The 21107-nt window shown below is 39.1% G+C and overlaps 1 protein-coding gene across 1 annotated transcript in view; it reads left to right on the top strand.

Annotated features, from left to right (window-relative positions):
• LOC145397255 (uncharacterized) overlaps positions 1-21107 on the top strand; it is a gene marked incomplete at its 5' end in the record, with an annotated part of 71092 nt that overhangs the window by 20217 nt on the left and 29768 nt on the right. The window contains 4 exons of the mRNA XM_080270452.1: positions 1121-1301; positions 1820-1919; positions 3335-3464; positions 3796-3877. Of these exons, the coding sequence (XP_080126578.1) occupies positions 1121-1301; positions 1820-1919; positions 3335-3464; positions 3796-3877 (493 nt within the window). The remainder of the gene's footprint in view (positions 1-1120; positions 1302-1819; positions 1920-3334; positions 3465-3795; positions 3878-21107) is intronic.

Genomic DNA, 21107 nt, shown 5'->3' with positions numbered 1-21107 from the left:
TTTTTTGTAACGTTATGTCTGCACGCAAACAAATGTGACCTAAGTTCTTGCTAAAATGTCCCTTTTACTGATAATTATTTCATGCTCAGCACTCCTTAAGTCTTTCGAGCATTGTTCTCTACATTGCCAATTATTTCAGGGTCCTTCTGCAGGTCTGTTAAATATATTTCAGTTTTTTACCATTTTATTAATCACCCAATGATTATATACGGGAACTGTTGACCGCAGTGTCTAGAGGCAGAAACTGATGTGTTGCCAGCTACCTTGACTTAATGTAACTGCTCAAAAGAATGATGGGAGGTGGTGATGATCATCATCCACTCACTTGATGCAGTGCTGCCTGCTCCTTCCTTCATCTTTATCATCCCCTTTCTCTTTCTACCTTCCTCCCTTTCTATTTCTCCCATCTTTTCTGCCACTTTTTACCAATCTTCTTTCTACCTCAGGCAACTCTGCACTGAGGGGTAAGCCTAATGTTTCCTGTAACCCAGGAAATCACTGACAGCATTAGGTGGTAAGCATATAACCAAATTATGGGGTGATTATGAGCCTAATTTGATGCCCTTGTTAACAGAATGGAGAGATGCAAATGCAGCATCTATCCAGGAACCAAACCTCTGTCTCTTACCTACGCCTTGATGTGGCGAGGCGCTCTCTGTCGCAAGGTAATATCGGTGTACAGCACAGGACGGCCCTGTATGGACAATTGCTTGCCTGGTGTTACTGGGTCTGTTCGGCCAGATAGACTGGGGTTACGTAAGAACAGCTATAAAGTAGGATGGTACAAAAGTGGCATCTGAGTTTAATTAAATCACCTAGAAACTTTAAGAAAAATCAACATAATGCCATTTTTGCGCTTCCAAACGCAAAGCAAAATTTTGCTTTGGAAAAGAGTGCAAGAAAATTCCTGTTTGCGAGTCTGATAACTGGTGTCATTACCCCGCCAGTGTGACCTGGCAGAACACACCTTAATTGTGCACTACTACAAGTGAACAGCTTTGACCTCAGATCTTTCTTACACTGTTTTTTCATTGTTCAGAAATCCTTCATCTTTTGCTTGAGTAGAATTCAGATGATGATGATGATGATGAAGATGAACTCTCCTTCCTACCTCCCCCAGTCAGTGGGATCCGGGATATATCGAGAGGTGCGGGAGGCAGAGGAGGCTGGGAAGGTCAGACATCACACAATAGCGGAATTCTTCAACGTGATCAGCACAATGGTTCGACCCGGACACCATGTTCTTGTGGATCTCGATTTGATCCTGCTTATGATGATCGATCAAGACTTCTCCATTACAGGTGAGAGAGAGAGAGAGAGAGAGAGAGAGAGAGAGAGAGAGAGAGAGATTGGTACTTGGGGGGGGTGGAGGATATACTAGTGTGGAAAATAAGCCTTTGCGGAGTATGAGATCCTATAACCCGTTTACCATAATTTGGCTCAAAATTATCATATCTCCATCTTAAATGATGAGTTAACAATAGATTAACACTAAAACGCAAGCCGCAGCACTGTCTTTTTCTGCCAGTGAGCTGCGTGAAAAGAATTACAAGAGGACGAAAATCTAGACCAAGTTAAGATTAAAAGATTAATTTTCCTCTAACTTGCCCTAAAATTGCCATCTTTCTATCTCGAATGCAGAGTTATAACAACAGATTAGCAACACAGTATGATGCCGGTCAAACAAATGATATGCAAAGAATGTTGAGTACTGGTATTATCTTTCTCTGCCATTAAGTTACGTGAAATATGCAACAAATGGACGAAAATCTGGGCCAAGTTAGAATGAAACAGTAATAATATTGTCATCGTTCTCTAGGGAGATGCGACTTTTACATGTCGAGGGAGAGGTTCCTGCCCGTGATGCTGTCCATGGTAGGCCAGAAGGACAGTCCTCTTGTTCCAGCACTTAGCAAAAGGTAAGTGGATGGTTAGACTGTGTAGGGTATACTGTGTAATCGAACTGGCCTAAAACTACCATCTCTCTGTCTTGAATGCTGAGGTGTAAAAAAATATATGAACTCTAGAATAAGATGAACAAAGATGGTAAGTTGGTGTTGGGTATGCTCATTTTATTTTAACCTGGCCTAAAACTGCCATTTCACAGTCTTGAATACTGAGGTGCAAACATTAGGTGAACACTGGAAAATGATACTAATAACGAAGAAATGCAGTAGAAAGAATGATGAGCCATAGCAGTATTTGTTTCCGTCACTGAGTTATGTGAAATACTACACGCGCCACCAATAAACTGGTCTCATAAGCCCCGCCCCCTCTCACCCACCGTTTGGAGAGTGGGCTAGCAGGGATGGGGCCACGACTTCAAGAAAGGGGAGGGACTTGAGAGATTGGAGTTAGTATATTCCATATTTATGATGCTCTGCAGCACCTCCGCCTTAGTTATTTTTTTTTTTTTTTTACAGCTGCTTAATATCAGTGTGTGTGCTTTTAATGCTGAGTATGATGGTATTTGGATTATTATGACAGAGGAGGATATTAAGGAGGAAGAAACAAAAATTGCATAGGTATATGTGTTAAGGTGCTTCTATAATCAACGAGAATATGGGCCGAGGTGCGTGAAGACGGGTACAAAGGATGAAAATCTGGACCAAGTTAAGTGAAAGAATTAATGTGATGAGATATTGTTGTAATAATTCTCTTCGTCGCTGCCGAGTCCATTATAAAATGTAGTATGCAGAGCACAATTTATCCCTACAACTGTTCAAAAAATAAGCGACAGAATACGCGGGCTTGTCTGTCTGTCCTCGATTTATGTTTTATAAGCATTAACTTATTTTCTGAGAATATATTTCACTGTTCCTCAGGCTTCCGAGCATTTTGAAGCTTCGTTTACTATTACTGATCCCATTTTCTTCCTGGATAACAGACTCTTGTGGACTGTGCTTACTTACTGACAATACATATTTTTTTTTAAATTATACTTTCTCATTTGAAAATACTTTCTTATTTGACACAACTTCTCGAGAGTGGTTGAGTTGATAGACAGGTGGCCCGCAGTCCCAATGGACGCGGTTTGGAATCCTGGCTGCAGCAGGGAACAGTTGAAGGATTCGAATTTCGTTAATGCAGATTTTGCTGATATACCATAAGACCCCTCTGACATTTTGCACAAATATCTCCACTTATTATAGTACACCAGTCCTGTATGGGACAGCCCTAGCAAGTATTCAGTATGGACAATGGGTGTTAGTGCTGAAGTAGTGGCATGTGTAGGCACATAGTACGTAGGAGTGTTGCTGGGTCTCAGGGAACGGGCTGTTAAGTGTATGCCCAGAGTCGGACACACACAAAAGTCTTGTTTCGTGTTGTACAGAGTGTTCTCCGTGGCTGGGGCTGGCTTGTACTACCAGTGGATCAAGACCATGATACCCAACTCCACCTCCTGCCTCAACCTACCCACCAGGATCACCGTCAGTACAACACTCACCCTCACAAACCTATGGGTGGGTCTTGGTAGCTGTATGGCTCACTCTTTCAACTCATGACAGGTGTTATGTTTCACACTTTGTCTGTCTCTCTGTCTGTCTGTCTGTCTGTCTCTCTCTCTCTCTCTCTCTCTCTCTCTCTCTCTCACTCTGTGTGTGTGTGTGTGTGTGTGTTTGTGTGTATAATTTTTTCAGACAGTTTTCATCTGATTGTAATTATATTCAGTGGATGAGAAAAGCTATTGTTTTTAGAACAGTATGTCAAAGGTCAAGGTTACAGGGCTAGGTCAAACATCAACCTAACAAAATTATCTGAGTGGATGGTCTAAGCCATCAAATCTCGTTCCAGGGCATGTTCGCAGTTCTGGCTGGTGGACACGCAGCCGGTCTGTTGATTCTGCTGTTTGAAATTGTTAGTAAAGCTGCTGGAAGTTGGGCAATGCGGATGCTCTTCCTCACTTCCCTGTTGTGTGAACCTGAAGCTGGATAGACACGAACATAACTGGCAGGTCTCTCTATCTGTCTGTGTCTCCCCCCTCCCCCCCCACTCTATTTCGTTCTCAGATCCAGAAAGTAATCTCTGCAACAACCAGCATCCAGGCCACAACCACACATTCCCGACACAATCCCCAGCCCTGCGCTCTATATAATCCACCACCACCTCCCTCGTCAGTCTCAAACTTTCCATTCACTCCACGTGGCCAGACCACCAAAATTTCTCCATATATTACCCACTACATACATTAATCTCTACAGTAGTGCTCCGTAACCAGTGTGCCGCTAAAAGCTTCCGGGCATTCCTCGGAACATTACCCTTTCCCTCTTTAAAACAGTTCCATGAGATTAATGTTAATATATAAATCAACATAATAAATATAAGTTGGTGGTGAAAATGAATAAACAAATGTGGTAAACTTCACTGTTCCTTTTCATATATTCCTGTAATACAAGTGATCTGTCTACAAAACCGTCGCCAGAAACTCAATCATTTGGACATGGATAAAACGTTTTAGAGTGTATGTGTGAGTCACTCAATACGATGCGCCTTGGCCCGTGAAAAAGTTGCACATGTAAGAGACTGGCTGCTGGTGTATTAGTAATATTATTACAAGAGTTTACCATGACACTCATGTACAGGTTGGAAATTAATGCCAGTAATATTTTTGCACTTTGCACTGTCATATCCCATGTTTTTATACATTTTTGTGATAATGTTGTGTATTCTCTGCAACGATTCAGTATTTGTTTTTTGTTTTTTTTCAGTTGTACGATGACACTTGAGGCTAATATGTTACAGTGAGATCCTATATATTTTGTGATATTTATCCACACTTCTAAAAGAAAATATCATAGTCAGTTTAAATGTTCTTTTCATAGTAAGGATCCCTAAGGGGAGATTTGGCAACACGGGAAGGGAAAACTAGATACCCGGTCTTCTCTGCTGTGATTTATCGGGGACAGCAACAAAGCGTCCTGCCTGGGGCTTTTCTTTCTCCTAGCCCCATTATGAGTTAGTGCACCGACTTCTTTTCCGCTAAAAGGTATTTTGATTGTATTGTGCCTATGTTAGTAATATTTGAAAGTGAAATCTGCCCTAGAAATTTTTAGATATGAGAAGAGTACAGAGCAGCTGGCCTGTGTGTCTGTGTGAGGAGAGGGCAGAAACAGCTGATGTCAGCTTATGACGCCCTTGGGTAAGCCGGCCAGTCACTTACACCACCGTGATACTAAAATCTGTTTTTATAATTATCAAATAAGGTGACGAATTCTTACCCTATATATGCAGTATCATCCTGACACCTAAGGGTTAGGATGGTCAAAGGGCAGCTGCATTGTCTAATTCCTTGAAATATTCCTACAAAAAGGTTTATTTTTCACAAAAGTATAATACTTTTATCTTATTACTTTGCTTTAAACTACCTGAAAGTTCTAACACTTTCAGTGGAACAAGTCTTGGAACCAGTCTTGCAGCAAGTCTGAATATAAGTCTGGGAGTGGACTTTAACCAAGTTCTGGCAAAGTATTTTACTTCTGACACTGGGTCCAGCATGGCCATTGTCTGGTTTTAGGCAGTTTTCAAGTTTTGCCCAGACCTGGAGCATCTAACATGTAATGGAGAAGCAGCATGTAAATAAATGACCAATTTCTACAGTCAAGGTGTTTCGTCAACCTCCTGCATCACCCTATTCTCCTTCCCAGAAAACCTGAAGGGTCAGCGCTATCAAGTATACTTTACACCCTGCTTCAGGTCATAGTGTGGACACCCCTTTAAGTTAGGTCCAATTATTATTGTGTTTTAACCCGTCATGTCCCGAGGTTTTCCGCACCTCCGACATCCCCCAATCCCGAGGTATTTTCGATTTTTTTTTTTTTTTTGGCTAAAACCTCTGCTTTTGGTGAAAAACATCGAAAATTCATAGAGAAATCGCTCACCTGAGGTTTGAAATACTCGATCCAGGTAGGAGTTCCTCCTTACCTGACTGGGTTTTCTAACATGCTGGCATCAAAGAAAACGAGTTCTATGGGAGGGTAACTATTTCACACAACTCATAAACGGTATTTATTCATTTACTTGGTACGAATTTATATGTAGTATGAGAGTATATTGGTTTTCAAGTAGTAATAAAGGCATTATAAGCATTGTTTCACTCACTAACTAATCACCATACCTGACCTCTTTTTGCCACATTACCTGATCATTATTTCTGACTGTTTCTTCTTCTAATGCTATGTAAACTTTGTCCTCCACATTGTCATCGATTGGGGAATCACTCTGACCCTGAATATCTTTACTGGCCAGGTCACTGGTAACAGGTGAATTGCCGAGACAATGGCGTGAGGGGGGGAGAGGGGAGGTTATGTGGTGTAAGGCATTGTCCCTGCTTGGCATCTTGTAGAGGAATAGAGGAAGGTGTCCCGTGTATACGTACAAAAAATCATGAGCGAAAATTGAAAATTGTGCAAATTAGGGACCTTGCAATTGCACGATGTACCAGTACGTCGCCGGGACTGGCAAATGCAAAATGTTGCAACGTACCCATACGTCGACGGGACAGGGCGGGTTAAAATGTATTACTACTAACAGTTCCTCAAACATTTCGTGTATTCATAAAACTTCTTTAATTTAAATGTACTGGTCACTCATTTTTATTTGTAAGTGGGTTTTGGTGGCTATTTTTCCATCAGTACAGAATGGTGGCCAGTACACTGAGGTGTTCACTCAGAAGGAATGTCGTGGTAGAAAACTTTTGTATTATGCAAAACAGTGTGACTCGGTTGGTGACCTTTTTGGTTCAACTGCTGAACCATCAGTTGATTATCTCTCTTTGAGGGCATGAGAGAAACTTGTGGGTAATAAGCAATTACTGTAACCTCAGACTTAACCCATTGGCTCCCAGCTTTCTTGTGTGAAGGATTTTGCTGGAAGGGTGCTAGGCGCACCGCCCTCCGCCTGTCGGCTCATAGTCGCGAAGCTCATAGGTCCCTACCCCGGGGTTCCCTTTGTTATTAAATTTTGAAAATGCCCAGTTCCGTCCTATATTGAGGACACTGTGCACCAATGGGTTAAATTCAGTGACGTATCCATAAACATACTCGTACTTTGGGTAGGGCTGAAAAGAGTACCAAATTATCTCCAAATGTGCTCTTGATGTGATATTGTCATTTGCAGCAAAATATTTGTGTTAAGTAAGTTTTTCCATATTTAGCACTTATATATATAGAGAGAGATAATATTATATATATATATATATATATATATATATATATATATATATATATATACACACATAAAGACCATATCTAAAGTCACCAGATGAGGAATTTCGTGTGTCTTTCTGAAATAGAACAAGGCAGTAAGAGCCTGTGCTCCTCAAAATATGCACAAGTTTTTCAATGACTTTCACTGAAAGTATCATTTATCTATTTTTTCTGGGAAAGCATTATGGCTGATATTATTGCAGACTCTTTCAACAGTAATTTCTGTTTTACTTGGCCCTGGGAATATAAATTTTGTTATGTGTTCGTTTTATAATCTATCACAGTAAAACCGCCAGAGTTCATCTGAGAAAAAACAAACATTATTTTGAAAAATTATCCCATGTGATATAAGGAAATGCATAATAGTGCATGCACCCAAAATGATCTTTTTTTAATGATTTTGTAAATTTATTGAAGATCAGAAAATTCAATACATTACTTTAAATACACGGTACTGTATGCTTAGGAACAGTGGTTTCCTGCATATTTGTTAGCAAAAGTAAAATTAACTTTACGCAGTTCTGACACTTATCATGCCAAACATTTATTACTGCAAGTGTGCCGCAAGAGTTCAACAAACTGAATATCTTGCCGTGAAGTAAAAACGGTTGCGGAGCGCTGCTATACAGTACAATATCTTTTCATTAGATTCTTATCAGGAAACTGCATTCAGTTCAGGAGAGATATTTAGTGATGGAGGGCCAAACACATCCTTCATTAACCCCGTCGCTAATTGGGCAACATAATTTGTTTTTTATACTATTTTTTACACTATCTTCTAAGTTTGACTTATCCTGGATTATCGATCACAGTTCCACTCTCTCTCTCTCTCTCTCTCTCTCTCTCTCTCTCTCTCTCTCTCTCTCTCTCTCTCTCTCTCTCTCTCTACTCTAACTTAACCTATCCTGTTATCGTCTAACATTTAACTGATGAACAGAAATAAGTGCAAAAATGGGACGAAGAATGGGAATCAGACCTAGAACACTCTCCTGAGAAGGTTGAAAAGGTCTAGACATGGCGAGAAAAAGAAATGTAATCTGAATAAAGGTATCGTGATAATAGTTTGAGTTTTTGCTTCTTGTTAACTAATTTCGTCTATAATTGATACGCAGTTAAAATGGTGTGGGGTACTCGAATATATTTACGGGAGATTCTCTGTCGTAACTTGGATTTGTTCTTGCAGGAGGGGCAAAGAAAGGAGGGGGTCAAGTCTTCCCAAGTCTCCTGTTCTTCCTACAAAAGCAAATCTCAGTTACGAAGTCATTATCGTTGGTCGTATCTGTATTGTGCAGGAAGAACAAGGATAGGAGTGAGCATACTATCCCCATGTCTAGTTCTTCCTGCAGAAACAGATATAAATTTCGGCAAGAATGCTATCGTACAAATGTTCGAGTATTTCGCCGCTGGTACAACTCCTAAAGATTTTCTCATGGCTTATGTGTAATTACCTGTACTACTATGAATACTTAATAAAGCAGTTAGTGCAACAAATTCTATTATTACCTTTTTTAAATCATAGCTTTAGTTCTTTTACACTAACTTGACCTAAATTTTCGTTTCAGTGACATAATAAGACAATGCTATAGCTCTACATCCTTTCCATGACACTTCTTTGTGACTAGTATAGTGCCAATCTAATGTTACAACTCAGCATTAAATTTGGAGAGACGGCGATTTAAGGCCAAGTCAGAGTAAAAAGAGTATAGGAGGTCTGTTCATCTGTGATTATAATTACCCACTTGAGGTCCAGTAAGGGACTTGACCTTTTCCTTGAGAAAAAGAGTGGTAACCATAATCAGTCCTTCCCCATGCTGGCAGAGTAGCAACTGGGTATTTGACACATTCTCTCTCTCTCTCTCTCTCTCTCTCTCTCTCTCTCTCATGCACATTCTCTTATTTTCTTTCCGTTTTTCCTTTTTTGTGTGTGTGTGTGTGTGTGTGTGTGAGTAAAGCACTGAACCAACTTAGCACACCCATATTCTTACAGTTGCAGGTGCTTTGGCCAAAAGGTCTAGTTTATTGCACAAAGTGTCACAAATGTAAAAAGTTACTATAGACAGCTTTGCCTAATTTTTGTATTTGTATCATGTCCATCAGTAATGAAATTTGGTCTTTAATATCTTTTGATATACGTATGATTTATTGTGAGCTTAAATTAGTCTTGATATTTACCTACTGCAAGCTCTAGTATTTCAGTGGTAGCTTTCTGTGTACTGAAAGGCTGGAGGAGCATTCTTATATAGGGAGACCGGGTCTAGTTATGACATTTTTTTTTTTCCTTATTGCATCATAAGTTAATGGTATAATATAGTGATTTTTTGTGTTGAAGCAGGAAAATATGTGCTTTTATCATAAATATAGACAAAATAAACGAAAAATTTTTTCCCATATGGTTATTTAAAGGTTTATGATGGCATGTCATTCGTCACAATATATCCCAAACACGGGGCACCTTGTTACGCACCCCGAAGTAAATTGATATGCATGTTATAGAACCCAAATACAGTATGTCCATAATTATTATATTGTCATTAATAATATCCAGCTCAATCCTGCGTCATTCTTGAACATGCTTCGGGTTTCATTCACTCGGGACTTATCTTGGAAAGATCATATTGCATCTCTTGTAAAATTTGCTTCCTGGAGATTAGGTGTACTAAGCTGACTCCGTGCCTTCTTTACCCCTGCACGGTTGTTGACTTTATACAGGGGTTTTATTCGCCCCTGTTTAGAGTACAACTCTCGTGTGTGGAAAGGCTCCCCACATACAGCTCTTCTCAATAGGGTGGAGTCAAAGGTTTTTCGTCTCATCAACTCTCCTCCTCTTACTGGCTCCCTTCAACCTCTGTCTCTTCGCCGCACTGTTGCCACTTTATCTCATTTCTATCACTACATCAATGGTCACTGCTTCTCTGAACTGTCTGCTTGCATCCCTCCACCTCTACGACGAGTGCGTATCACCCATCTAGCAACAAACTCTCATCCCTTTTCTGTCCAACTCTCTAATGTAAGAATTAACCGTTACTCCCAGTCCTTTATTTATGCAACAGGTCAGCTCTGGAACTGTCTCCCTCTGTCTGTATTTCCTACTTCCTATGATCTCCAGTCTTTCAAACGCAGTGTGTCCAGGCATGTCGAAATGAACGGATCTTGAGTTTGGCTCTCTTTTGTATTTTTTTTCTTGGAAGGAACTGTTCTGCGAGCTCAGCCTTTGGTTCCTTCTTCATCGCATAAAAAAAAAATGGGGTTGGTGGAGAGGGATAAATGGAATGGGCGGCATGGTTGTGAGTGGTGGGGTTGGTGGGCAGGGCAATATACTCTGTGAAGGTAGGTGTTATAGACAGGCAATATGGGCGTCATGTTGGGTGACTTTATACGTACTACAAACAGATGACCAAGCAGAACACCAACAAGAAACTAGTCACGAGAACAAGAACAAGAAGGCAACCACAGAAACAAGAACAACAGCAAGCACAATAACAAGAACAACAAGATCGCAACCACAAGAACAAGAAGAAGTCAGCAAGTACAACAGCAAGAACTAGACACGAAGCACAAGAACAAGAACAAGAATGCAAGCACAAGAACCAGAACAACAAGAGGTCAAGGACAAAATCAAGAACAACAAGAGGGCAAGCAAGAGAACAAGAACAAAACACCAAGCACAAGAACAAGAACAAGACACCAAGCACAAGAACAAGACACTAATCACAAGAACAACAAGAAAGCAACCACAAGAACAAGAAAACAAGCACAAGAACAAACAACAAGAAAGCGAGAACAAGAACAAGAACAAGACACGAAGCACAAGAACAAGAAGAAGAAGAAAGCAAGCACAAGAACAAGAAGAAAGCAAGAACAAGAACAGGAAGCAAGCACAAGAACAAGAACAACAAGAAAGCAAGCACAAGAACAAGAACAACAAGAAAGCAAGCACAAGAACAAGAACAACAAGAAAGCAAGCACAAGAACAAGAATAACAAGAGAGAACCACAAAAACAAGAACAAGAAAGCAAGCACAAGAACAACACGAGAGCAAGCACAAGAACAAGAACAACAACAAAGCAAACAAGAGAACAAGAACAAGAAAGCAAGCACAAGAACAACAACAAACACACACTCTTATGCTCATGACTTCACACGATGTCGGTAATCAAATCGAATTAAACAGCAAGAGCAATATAAATAAATCATCATCGTATTTAAAGGATCCATGATAAAAGTATACGTCCATATTTTACCAAGAGAGGTTTCTGGTCGGCTAATGTTTTTCTAGTTATGGACAGAAATTAACGATACTTATGTCTTAGGATAGAAACGATGTTTTCTTCATTGCCGCTGCCTACTGATTGCTCGTATACTCTTTGGACTGAGTTTTGGAACTGGACAAGTTAGTTAAAAGCTTCATTAATCCCTTGTCAACCAGTGGCTGGCCGAAATGAAATAATAATAATAATAATAATAATAATGATAATAATGTATGATAAAAGCCAGACCAAACTATAAAAAGGCCTCATGATAGTGCAGTGCTTAATTATGGGTTATCTCGCCATTAAGATGAATGGCTGCCACGCCACCTACAATTTCCCCTCTCAGTAGCACCACACACGTCAGTTGAGAGGCGGTGGGGGCGGTGCTGTGAGGGGATAATGGCGGGGTGAGGGGGTAGCGCTGTGATAGGCTGGCCAGGTACGTCCGCGAAGCTACTGCGACCAATCCTGAGCCAGCGTGCCACTGTCTCCCGCAAGGTGGCGTTAGTGCAAAGGACCAAACGTAACACTGTTCTTGTCTTCGTTCTTGATTTCTTGGACATATTTTGTTTCCACTTATATAATACTGACTTATTTGTTTCCATGGTTTTAGTCCAAAAACCGAGTACTCATCAGTTTCATCCTGGCTGGTTTCTTAATACTGACATGCCAAATTTTGCTGCTGTTGTCACACCTGAGGTGTGAGTGTGTGTGTGTGTATATATATATATATATATATTATATATATATATATATATATATATTTCTTTGAGTGGTGCAAACATTTTACTTATTCCGTGACAGGTGGGTGGGGAGAAGGGGAAAGTTGTGGGAAGGGGGAGGGGGAGGGGAGAGATGACAGTAGGAGGGGAATGAAAGCTATACGTGACGCACAGAAAAAGAGGACTGACAAGAGAAAATCGGGAAGATTGAAAACAGTGAGAATTGTTTCCAATTCTTGGCAGGAATAAGAGGAAAACTGTGGAAAGGGGCGGGAAAAAAGTGGCCAGTATGAGGGAGACAGGAATACAAAAGTTGGACCGACAAAGGGAAGATTGTAGAAAGGTGTGGGTGATGGCTGACAGAAAGTATGGAGACAGTTTCCATTTCTTGACAGGTGAGAGAGAAGTTGTGGCAAGGGGCGTGGGGAAAGGGGGAGAGGAAGAGGGAGAGAAGAGCTAATTAGATGGACAGACAAAGGGAAGATCGAGTAGAGAACGACGGTGACTGAAAGTGAGAATTGTGTTGCTTTCCATTCCCTGACAGGTAGGATGGGAGGGGAGGAAAGTTGTAAAGACGGGCGGGAGAAGGAGAGGACAAGTACACATAGGAACGAGAGAACACAACAGAAACATGGTGATTTTTAACTGTGAAAATTGAGATAGTTTGGGGGGACTTGTTCCGAGACTCGTGACGTTATGATTACAAGGCTAAAAAAAAAGTTGATTGTATGTGTGTGTGTGTGTGTGTGTGTGTGTGTGTGTGTGTGTGTGTGTGTGTGTGTACAAAGAGAGAGAGAGAGAACGAAGGAGGGGAGGGGGATAATAGATGAGTGGTAACTGACACGGCTTGGGATAATATGTACCGAAACTTGTCGCTAAAATAACAAGGCTGAAAAGAAAAGTTGGTAATCAAAAAAGGGGAACAAAGGAGGGAAGGGGAGAGAACAAGGATACGAGATGACTGAAGAGAGTATCAAAACAGAATCCAAGAACACCCTATTTCCCGACCCTGTAACTTCAAGGTTTACAGGAGAAAATAAGTCAGAAAAAGGCGGATGATAGGAAGAAAATACTGTAGAGCGTGAAGGCCAGATTAATAAAAATAACTAAGCGACACTGATTTCAGAAACGGTCGAGCACTCATTTGAATGACACTTTTTTTTTTTTTTTAAATGAAGAACACCCACTTCTGTGTTCTGCTTGAGAGTTTGTTCAGTGGTTCTACTTTCTTGGCAATGCTGGGATCAGAGCCAAAACAAACAATATTTGCCTGTTTAACGTTCCAAAAGTATTGATATTCTGCTTTCATTGCACCATTTTACATATTTATCAAAATACAATGTAAATATGAAAATGATTATGTCAGAGTGATGTTTATATTCTAACATAAATTTGTCTTGCACTAATACGCAAAAAAATGAAAATGTCATCTAAGGTTCCAGCTGCGCATGTACTGTATATGGCAGGTCAGAAATTAAAGATAATAATTTTTGCCATGTGATGAGCTAATCTACAGTATTATACCTGATATGTGTTTTGAAGGAAAAGAAAGAAAAAACAGCAAGTTGTGTGAAAATGGTACCATTCAGAACCAAAGCCTGGCAAGGTAATTGGTTTTGTTTTTATCTAAGCACAGTGTTAATTACCCTCCATCTTGTTGAGGCGGGATTAGACACGAATTTATTCAAGTAATTAGCTAGAAATATAATCATGAAAATCAGTTTTGTGTTCGCTTATATACTACAGTCCAGTGCTCAAGGTAGCCCGCGAACACGAAAACCCAGTGTAGAAAGTAAACAGACACCCGCCCAGACTTGGCCTAATGCTGATAAAGTACGCTATTTATTTCTTTATACATATCTTCGTAAATTAACATACACTGTTAAATGTTTGGATAATACTTTGGTAATAACTTCTAGGATAATGTAGCAGTGACAGGTTTAATTCCCCTATGTTTTGATGTTATGAATTTCCCCACTGTGTCAGAATTTCGTTTTTCTTGTAACAAATTGTATATTTTACATGATTTTTTTTTCCTGCCAATCCCAGATAGGTAGACAGTACAAGGCTCCTGAAGTTCTGAAACTCTGGCAAAATTAATGTGAAGCCTGCGCCGCTCTGCAGATAGATTAGGATCATTCTCACAAATATTGTTTAACAAGCTGCAGTGCAAGTCCGGCTGACTGTCAGGCAAGTGATGAGAAAAATACAGACGAAGTATAATTTCTCTTTGTTGTTTCAACAGATGAAAATACTGAACATCACCTTATTAATTTCTATCGGCTTAATATAGTTTTATTGCTGTAGTTTTATTTCTGTAGTTGGGGTGCATCCTGAAGGAGCCCTATCCCACCCGAAAAATTTGCATTTATATTACACGAATACTGATAGCATAAGCATACTTACCTTGGCAGTTTTATGACAGAACGCCGAGTGGCCATTAGAGTGTCCATCGAATATTTTTATTAATGCAGGTGTTAGATCAATGGAAAGGAGTGGAAGTAAAGGAGACATTTATAGACCATTCTCGGTCAATCGTTACTATAATTCATTCGCATTATGATGATGAAAACACTATTGAGAGAGAGAGAGAGAGAGAGAGAGAGAGAGAGAGAGAGAGAGAGAGAGAGGGCGGGGTAAAATTATTGAAAAGAGTGAGAATTAAGGACAGTTTCTAAGATCATTCTCTCTTCCCCCTCACTATAATTTCAGGGTAGGGCCAGGACTTGGTGTACACAGGGTAATAAAAAGTCAGACAAAGTTGCTGTCCACAAGGAGGGAGAAACACGTAAATATTTAACAGCCTGAGTGAATCATTTTGTACTTTCATGTTCCTATGACTGTACTGCCCACCCCATTAACGATAGTGGTGATGATGATGATGATGATGATGATGATGGTGGTGGTGGTGGTGGTGAGTATATATCCCGTAAAGTGCCAGACATCTGGAGTTTTTTCTGCCTAGCTTAGAATTATAAATGCTTCAGTTCTCTGCAGTCACAGAGCAATAGTTACTGCTGGTATGAGTGAGTTATGAGGCAGATGATATCCCCCCATTATATCATCGGTGACTGTAATTTCGTAGTGGTTGAGAACTGGGTTGATGTTAATAATGCATATGTTATTAAAACTTTACCTTCATGTAAGATTTAGCCTAATATTTGGCACAGTAGTCACGGTGATTCTATAGGCTTACTCGTTATGTAATTGTAATACTATCTACATGTCTATCTATAGCCCGACGCCCTAATCCCGCAGAGGGTGGCCGCAGACAAAACGCCTCCAAGTCGCTGTCACCCACAAATTATCATAACTACAAAATATTATAACTACAGCGGCAACTAAACGACTAAATAATCAGTATAACAACAATATGGATAGAGAGAGAGTTAGACAGGTAGATATTGTAGGTGTACCCATTAAATAATCCTCTTCCACATGTAATGAAATTGTGTATATCCGGTACTTAAGTTTTTTTTAATCATGTATTTCCATTATTTATATCTTGCATATGCACCTTTCCACCCCCCTTATTATGCTTGTTTACTGTTTCTTTTTTTCCATTTGATTCTCCACAACTGTATTTATATTGTTAGTTACTGATTCGTTAAAATGTATAAGGATTTAAATAGAGCTCATTCTTTAAACTTAGATCAAGTGCAGCTTATTTATTTCTATTTTGATTTGTTTATACATTCATAGTTTTACATAGTTATTTTTTTCTTTATATTTAGGATTTGTTTTATTCTTTTATTTTACATAACCAAACAGCCTGTTGTTTCTGATGTTTTTATACACTTTTTAAATCCACTGTTATAATTATGATAGATAGATAGACAGATAGAATGATAGACAGACAGGTGTGTGTGTGTGTGTGTGTGTGTGTGTGTGTGTGTGTGTGTGTGTGTGTGTGTGTGTGCGATGATTCTAGTCCATAATATTGATTAGTTTATGCATAAATTATTAATGATCTTCCACTTTTCAACTTATTCAGTAGCTTTAAGTAAGGTTAATATTTATTTCCAATTGTTGTTTCATGTTAATTATATTACACTGCTGATTCTGAATCAAACAAGCACTGTTTTTCTCTCCTTTTCTATGTCTTTCACCAATTCATTACGAGGGTCTCAAGTTGTATATAATTATGTTGTGTGACGGTCGCTAAAATACAAACAGCAAAAAATCATACAGAAAAAAATAAGTTTTACTTTGTTACACTTCCTACATGAGTGAATTGTTTTTTATAGCTTAAAAGAATATCCTGTAACGGGAGAATAATAATGTACAGACGTCACCATCCCAAAGCGATCTTTGAGTCATCTGTCGCATTCAGTAGGATGCTTTCAGTAATAATAATAATAATAATAATAATAAATGTGGTACTAGGAATAATAATATAGAAAAAAATATCGTGCATAAATGTTTATCGTAAAACGTGATTACGGTACTGTTTATGTTCTGGTGCTTTTTCTTTAATGAAAATGAAGTAGAATCTCACTGCAGTAAAATGGTAACTGGGTTTCATACAAACTATTTCCAGAGAGTGCTTCATTACCCCTTGCTTCTGATCCTCGGGAAAACAGCGTAACTGATTTTTTTTTTTATCATGGCAATATATAAACTATACACTGTATGTTTAAAAAAAAAAAAAAAAATCCTTGCTGTTTTTAAGAAGGTTAATAACATCTTTCAGTGTTATGAAAACTTTTATTTCGTACACCATACCCGTGAATATTTTCAATATAAAACAAAGGTAACTGCATATTTATACTCCACATGCAGGAAGAGAGAAAAAAATCACGTTTTTTTTTTTTTTTATCTAAAAGTCTACAGCGCTGAGAATATAATTTTCATAGACGTTATAAACATATGAGAATGAAAACAAAATTATTTACCGGTGTAAGACAAAAATGAGAGCTAGTTTAGGGCCTTGTAAGAAGTAGCAGCGGAATCTAATTTGCACAAAATAATATTTGAACTGGAATTATTTTCCATGTTTTTTCTGTGTAAGAGGGACTAAAAACATGGTACAGATAGATAATTAAATTATTATGATAAAAATGAGCAGATATACAACCAAATAAAGATAGACGGCCGGATAGATAGATAGATAGACATAAAAAAAAAAAAAACTACAGGCAAGCAGGTACAGTACAGGTAGATAATTTTCAGTGGGGTAAATCGTGAGAGCGACAGTTACACTACCACTGTCAAACTTTCTCAAATATCAACCGTATCGCCTGGGTGCGTGTGGCGGGGGAGAGGAGAGGAACCAAGAGGAATCGGTACCCTTAATTACACGTGTCGCCCCAGGATGAAAACAAAGAAATGTCGACACATCAGTCTTTATTTTCGCCTGTTCTTCTTTTCTCGAGAATTACGTGAGAAGAGACATTTGTGACCATTGGTGTAGCTGTGAGCATGCCGGAAACGGATCAGCCTATCACAGCCACCCGCGAAGAGTTGCCAGTTAACCCCTTAGTGATAACAGTTCCATTAAGTGACAATTTTTACATCTGTCAAAATGAAACCATGTTATAAGCGAATTTTAAACAGAATTTTCTAAACAGTCAGCTAGTCAACCCGCCTACAGTTTAGCTGCAACATGTTTTCATTCAGTACCAACTGTAACTGTCAAACGAGAACTGCTAAATATATATACATAAAAAAAAAAGAAATGCACAATATTTCTCAACACTTTAGTGAGCGGGACAGCCTAGCCGAGTGCTTACAGTGTTGCCAGTAGCTGCTAATAACACTTTCTTTAGGCAGTATAATAATCTGTAGATTATGATCAGGCTTTACCAATAATTTGATGTCAATTATGGAACCAATGAGCATTATACTAGATAGATTTCTAGCAGGGATGGAGTGAAGAGATATATTTGGGGTGTGAGTTGGGGAAAGGCAGCCAAATGGCAGAGGATAGCGACGTGGAGGCGATTTTTTTGTGGCCACCCCTAATGGGACTGAGGCATCTGGCAGTAGACAGATAGATAATTAAACAACTAGAGATACTGATTTCCATTTACTAACAGCTTTTAAATTTGGTGAAAAGTGCAGTAAAATGATGGCTTTTTCCTGAGGTAGTTGTGTCAGCTTTACTGATGGTCTGGCATTATTTGTGAAGTCTGTGGTCCATATTCTTGCCTGTTAACAAAGCTCCCTAGCATTTCTTCCTTAGCGATATGTTATTGGTTTCGGTTGGCTAATATAATTTTGTACGTTATTTATGCAGAGTATGGCAATGTTTGAAGAATATGTATCTCACACAATAGTACAGGAAGGTGCTATAAGAAAAATAAAACGCTTAGGAAAAGGTGTTAGGGAGATCCGACCAGAATACGAGCCTGTGAATCTGGGTCGTCTACTTAAACCTGAAACCGCGAAGTGAGATGCAGACTTCAGATTTTTTACGATGTTTGAAGTACTTACCAGCGATGAAATGTATTTGTCCTTCCTATATGAGTGTTGACTGCGTTCTGTAATATGGGATGCACGTGGAGAGACAGATTGACAAATGAGGAAGTGAAGGAGCGTTGTGGTGTGGATGTGGATGTGATAGGAAGCGTTAGGAGAAACACGTTGGGGTGGTTTGGCCGTATGGAGAGGATGGCGAGTGAGAGACTAACGAGGAGAGTGTATGTGAGTGAGGTGGAGGGAGGGAGAGGGAGGGGAAGGCCAAGGATGAGTTTGAGGGATGGAGTGATGTATATGAGAGAGGGGGATGTGAGCTGTGAGCAGGGCAGTGAAATGGCGGGGGACAGGACGACATGGAGGCGATTTGTGTGTGGCCACCCCTTACGGGATTAAGGAGTCTGGCAATAGAGATAGATAGATAGATGGGCTGACCATACGTAATAACCACAGGCTTTCAGTTCCATAAATGACCGTCAAAAATTTGGGTTTTGTACTCCAGTTTGCAGTACAAGGTTTGAGAATAGAACCTTAACTTTATCATTTCGAGACCAGCCCTAATCTGAAGACGATCAACTGGGGAAAACAGGAATAAAAATCAGGAAATATGATAGTTTTCCTCTCATACCCAGGAGCTGTGTTTGACGAAAGAGGGAAAGACAGGGAAGGATTCTAATGTTGTTCATCCTGTAAAAACTAACCTGAGACGACAGAATTTAACATTGGCCATCCTGCAAAAATTAACCTGATACACGACAGAACCCATCATAAATACCTCTGAGAATCATACCTCAAGTTAAAATATAGAGTACAGTGGTGGCAAGAATAATTATTTACAATGTCCTCAAACTGAAAGAAGTAAATTGCTAAACTTTTCAAAATTGTCACTCAGTGGATTTATGAATTTGTAAACAGTAAATTCCTTCCACAATATAACAAACTAATGAAATCCGTACTTAATAATAATACTAATAATAATAATATTATTATTATTATTATTATTATTATTATTATTATTATTATTAACAATAAAAAAAATAATAACAATAATATCAACAAGAACAATAATAATAATAATAATAATAATAATAATAATTATAACAACAACAACAACAGTAATAATAATGATAATAATACTCATCATCATCATCATCATCATCATCATCAAATAATAATAATAATAATGATGACGATGGTGATGATGATGATGATTATAATAATAATAATAATAATAATAATAATAATAATAAAAGACAAAATAGCAATCCGCATTCTCGTCGGTTAAGGAACCTCCCTAAGATCTCATCCTAAGCGATTTATTTTGCTTATTATACATTACTATAGTCTTTTGCGTTAATTAAAATCATTAGAATATCGGTATACCCTGAATAACAAATAGCTGAGGAGGAAGTGCTAGGGACTCTCCTTGACTGACGAGAACATGAGCCAAAGTGTCGGATTCTAAGTGCTTTTGTAAAATTCCCAAACAATTCTTATTTTGCGACTTATTCTCCACATACACCCTCATACCCTCTTGTTCGTCACTGATCCAAGGTATGTCGATATTAAAACTAACATACAAGAAAGTGTTAAAGAGTAGAATGCAAAATTAACCACTAAGGGAAGCATGCAATGTAGTGTGTTATGCCAGGGAGAATAATATCACACAAGAAGCGTTAAGGTCCAAGACGCAAAATAAATCGCCAAGGAAAAAATTTTACGCAGTGTGTTATGCTAAGTGGGATATTACACAAGAGTAAGTTCAGGAGTAATGTGCAAAATAAATCGCTAAGAAAAATAATAACATGCAAGAGAACGTCAATGATTAATATGCAAAATAAATCCATAAGAAAAAAGTGCTACGTGGTGTGTTATGGTAGGTCGAAACGCAATGTGGGGTGACATTTGGTGTAAGTGACGCCGACGGCAATTACCGTTGGTGGACGTTGCCTCACCGGCGCTCAGTGATGGAGGTGCCATTTCTCCAACACCCTAATGACCATCTGAAAAAACAAAGATGTCAGAGAGAGAGAGAGAGAGGGGGGGGGGATTTTGGGTAGTGGTGCACCGCTGTGGACGCGACTGTGAAGCACCACCAGCATAAGTGATGGTGTTGTTGACAGTCATAATTACGAGTCACTCACCAAACGCTTCACTTTTTCATTTTGTGTGTGTGTGTGTGTGTGTGTGTGTGTGTGTGTGTGTGTGTGTGTGTGTGCTCAACATACCAAGTGTCAAATCAATTTCTTGTCATTATTTTTGCTTTCTTGTTAATTACTATTCAATCAGTAGAGAGGTGGCCTGCAGTCCTAACGGACCCGGGTTCAAATCCCTCTGGGGCAGGGAACAGTTTAAGGATTTGAATTTCATAAATATCAGACTTTACTGATCTACCAGAAGACCCCGCCGACATGTCAAAAAATTACCCCCACTAATACCAATACACCAGTCCTGTATGAGACAGCCCTAGCATGTATTCAGTATGGACGGTGGATGTTAGCGCCGAAGTGGTG

The sequence above is a fragment of the Coenobita brevimanus genome, chromosome 40 (genome assembly GCF_032717465.1).
Source record: "Coenobita brevimanus isolate Jiangsu-jjx chromosome 40, ASM3271746v2, whole genome shotgun sequence".
In the NCBI taxonomy this organism is placed as follows: Eukaryota; Metazoa; Arthropoda; class Malacostraca; order Decapoda; family Coenobitidae; genus Coenobita; species Coenobita brevimanus.
Note: the sequence above shows the minus strand (reverse complement) of the source record. Positions and strands in the feature narration are given on the sequence as shown.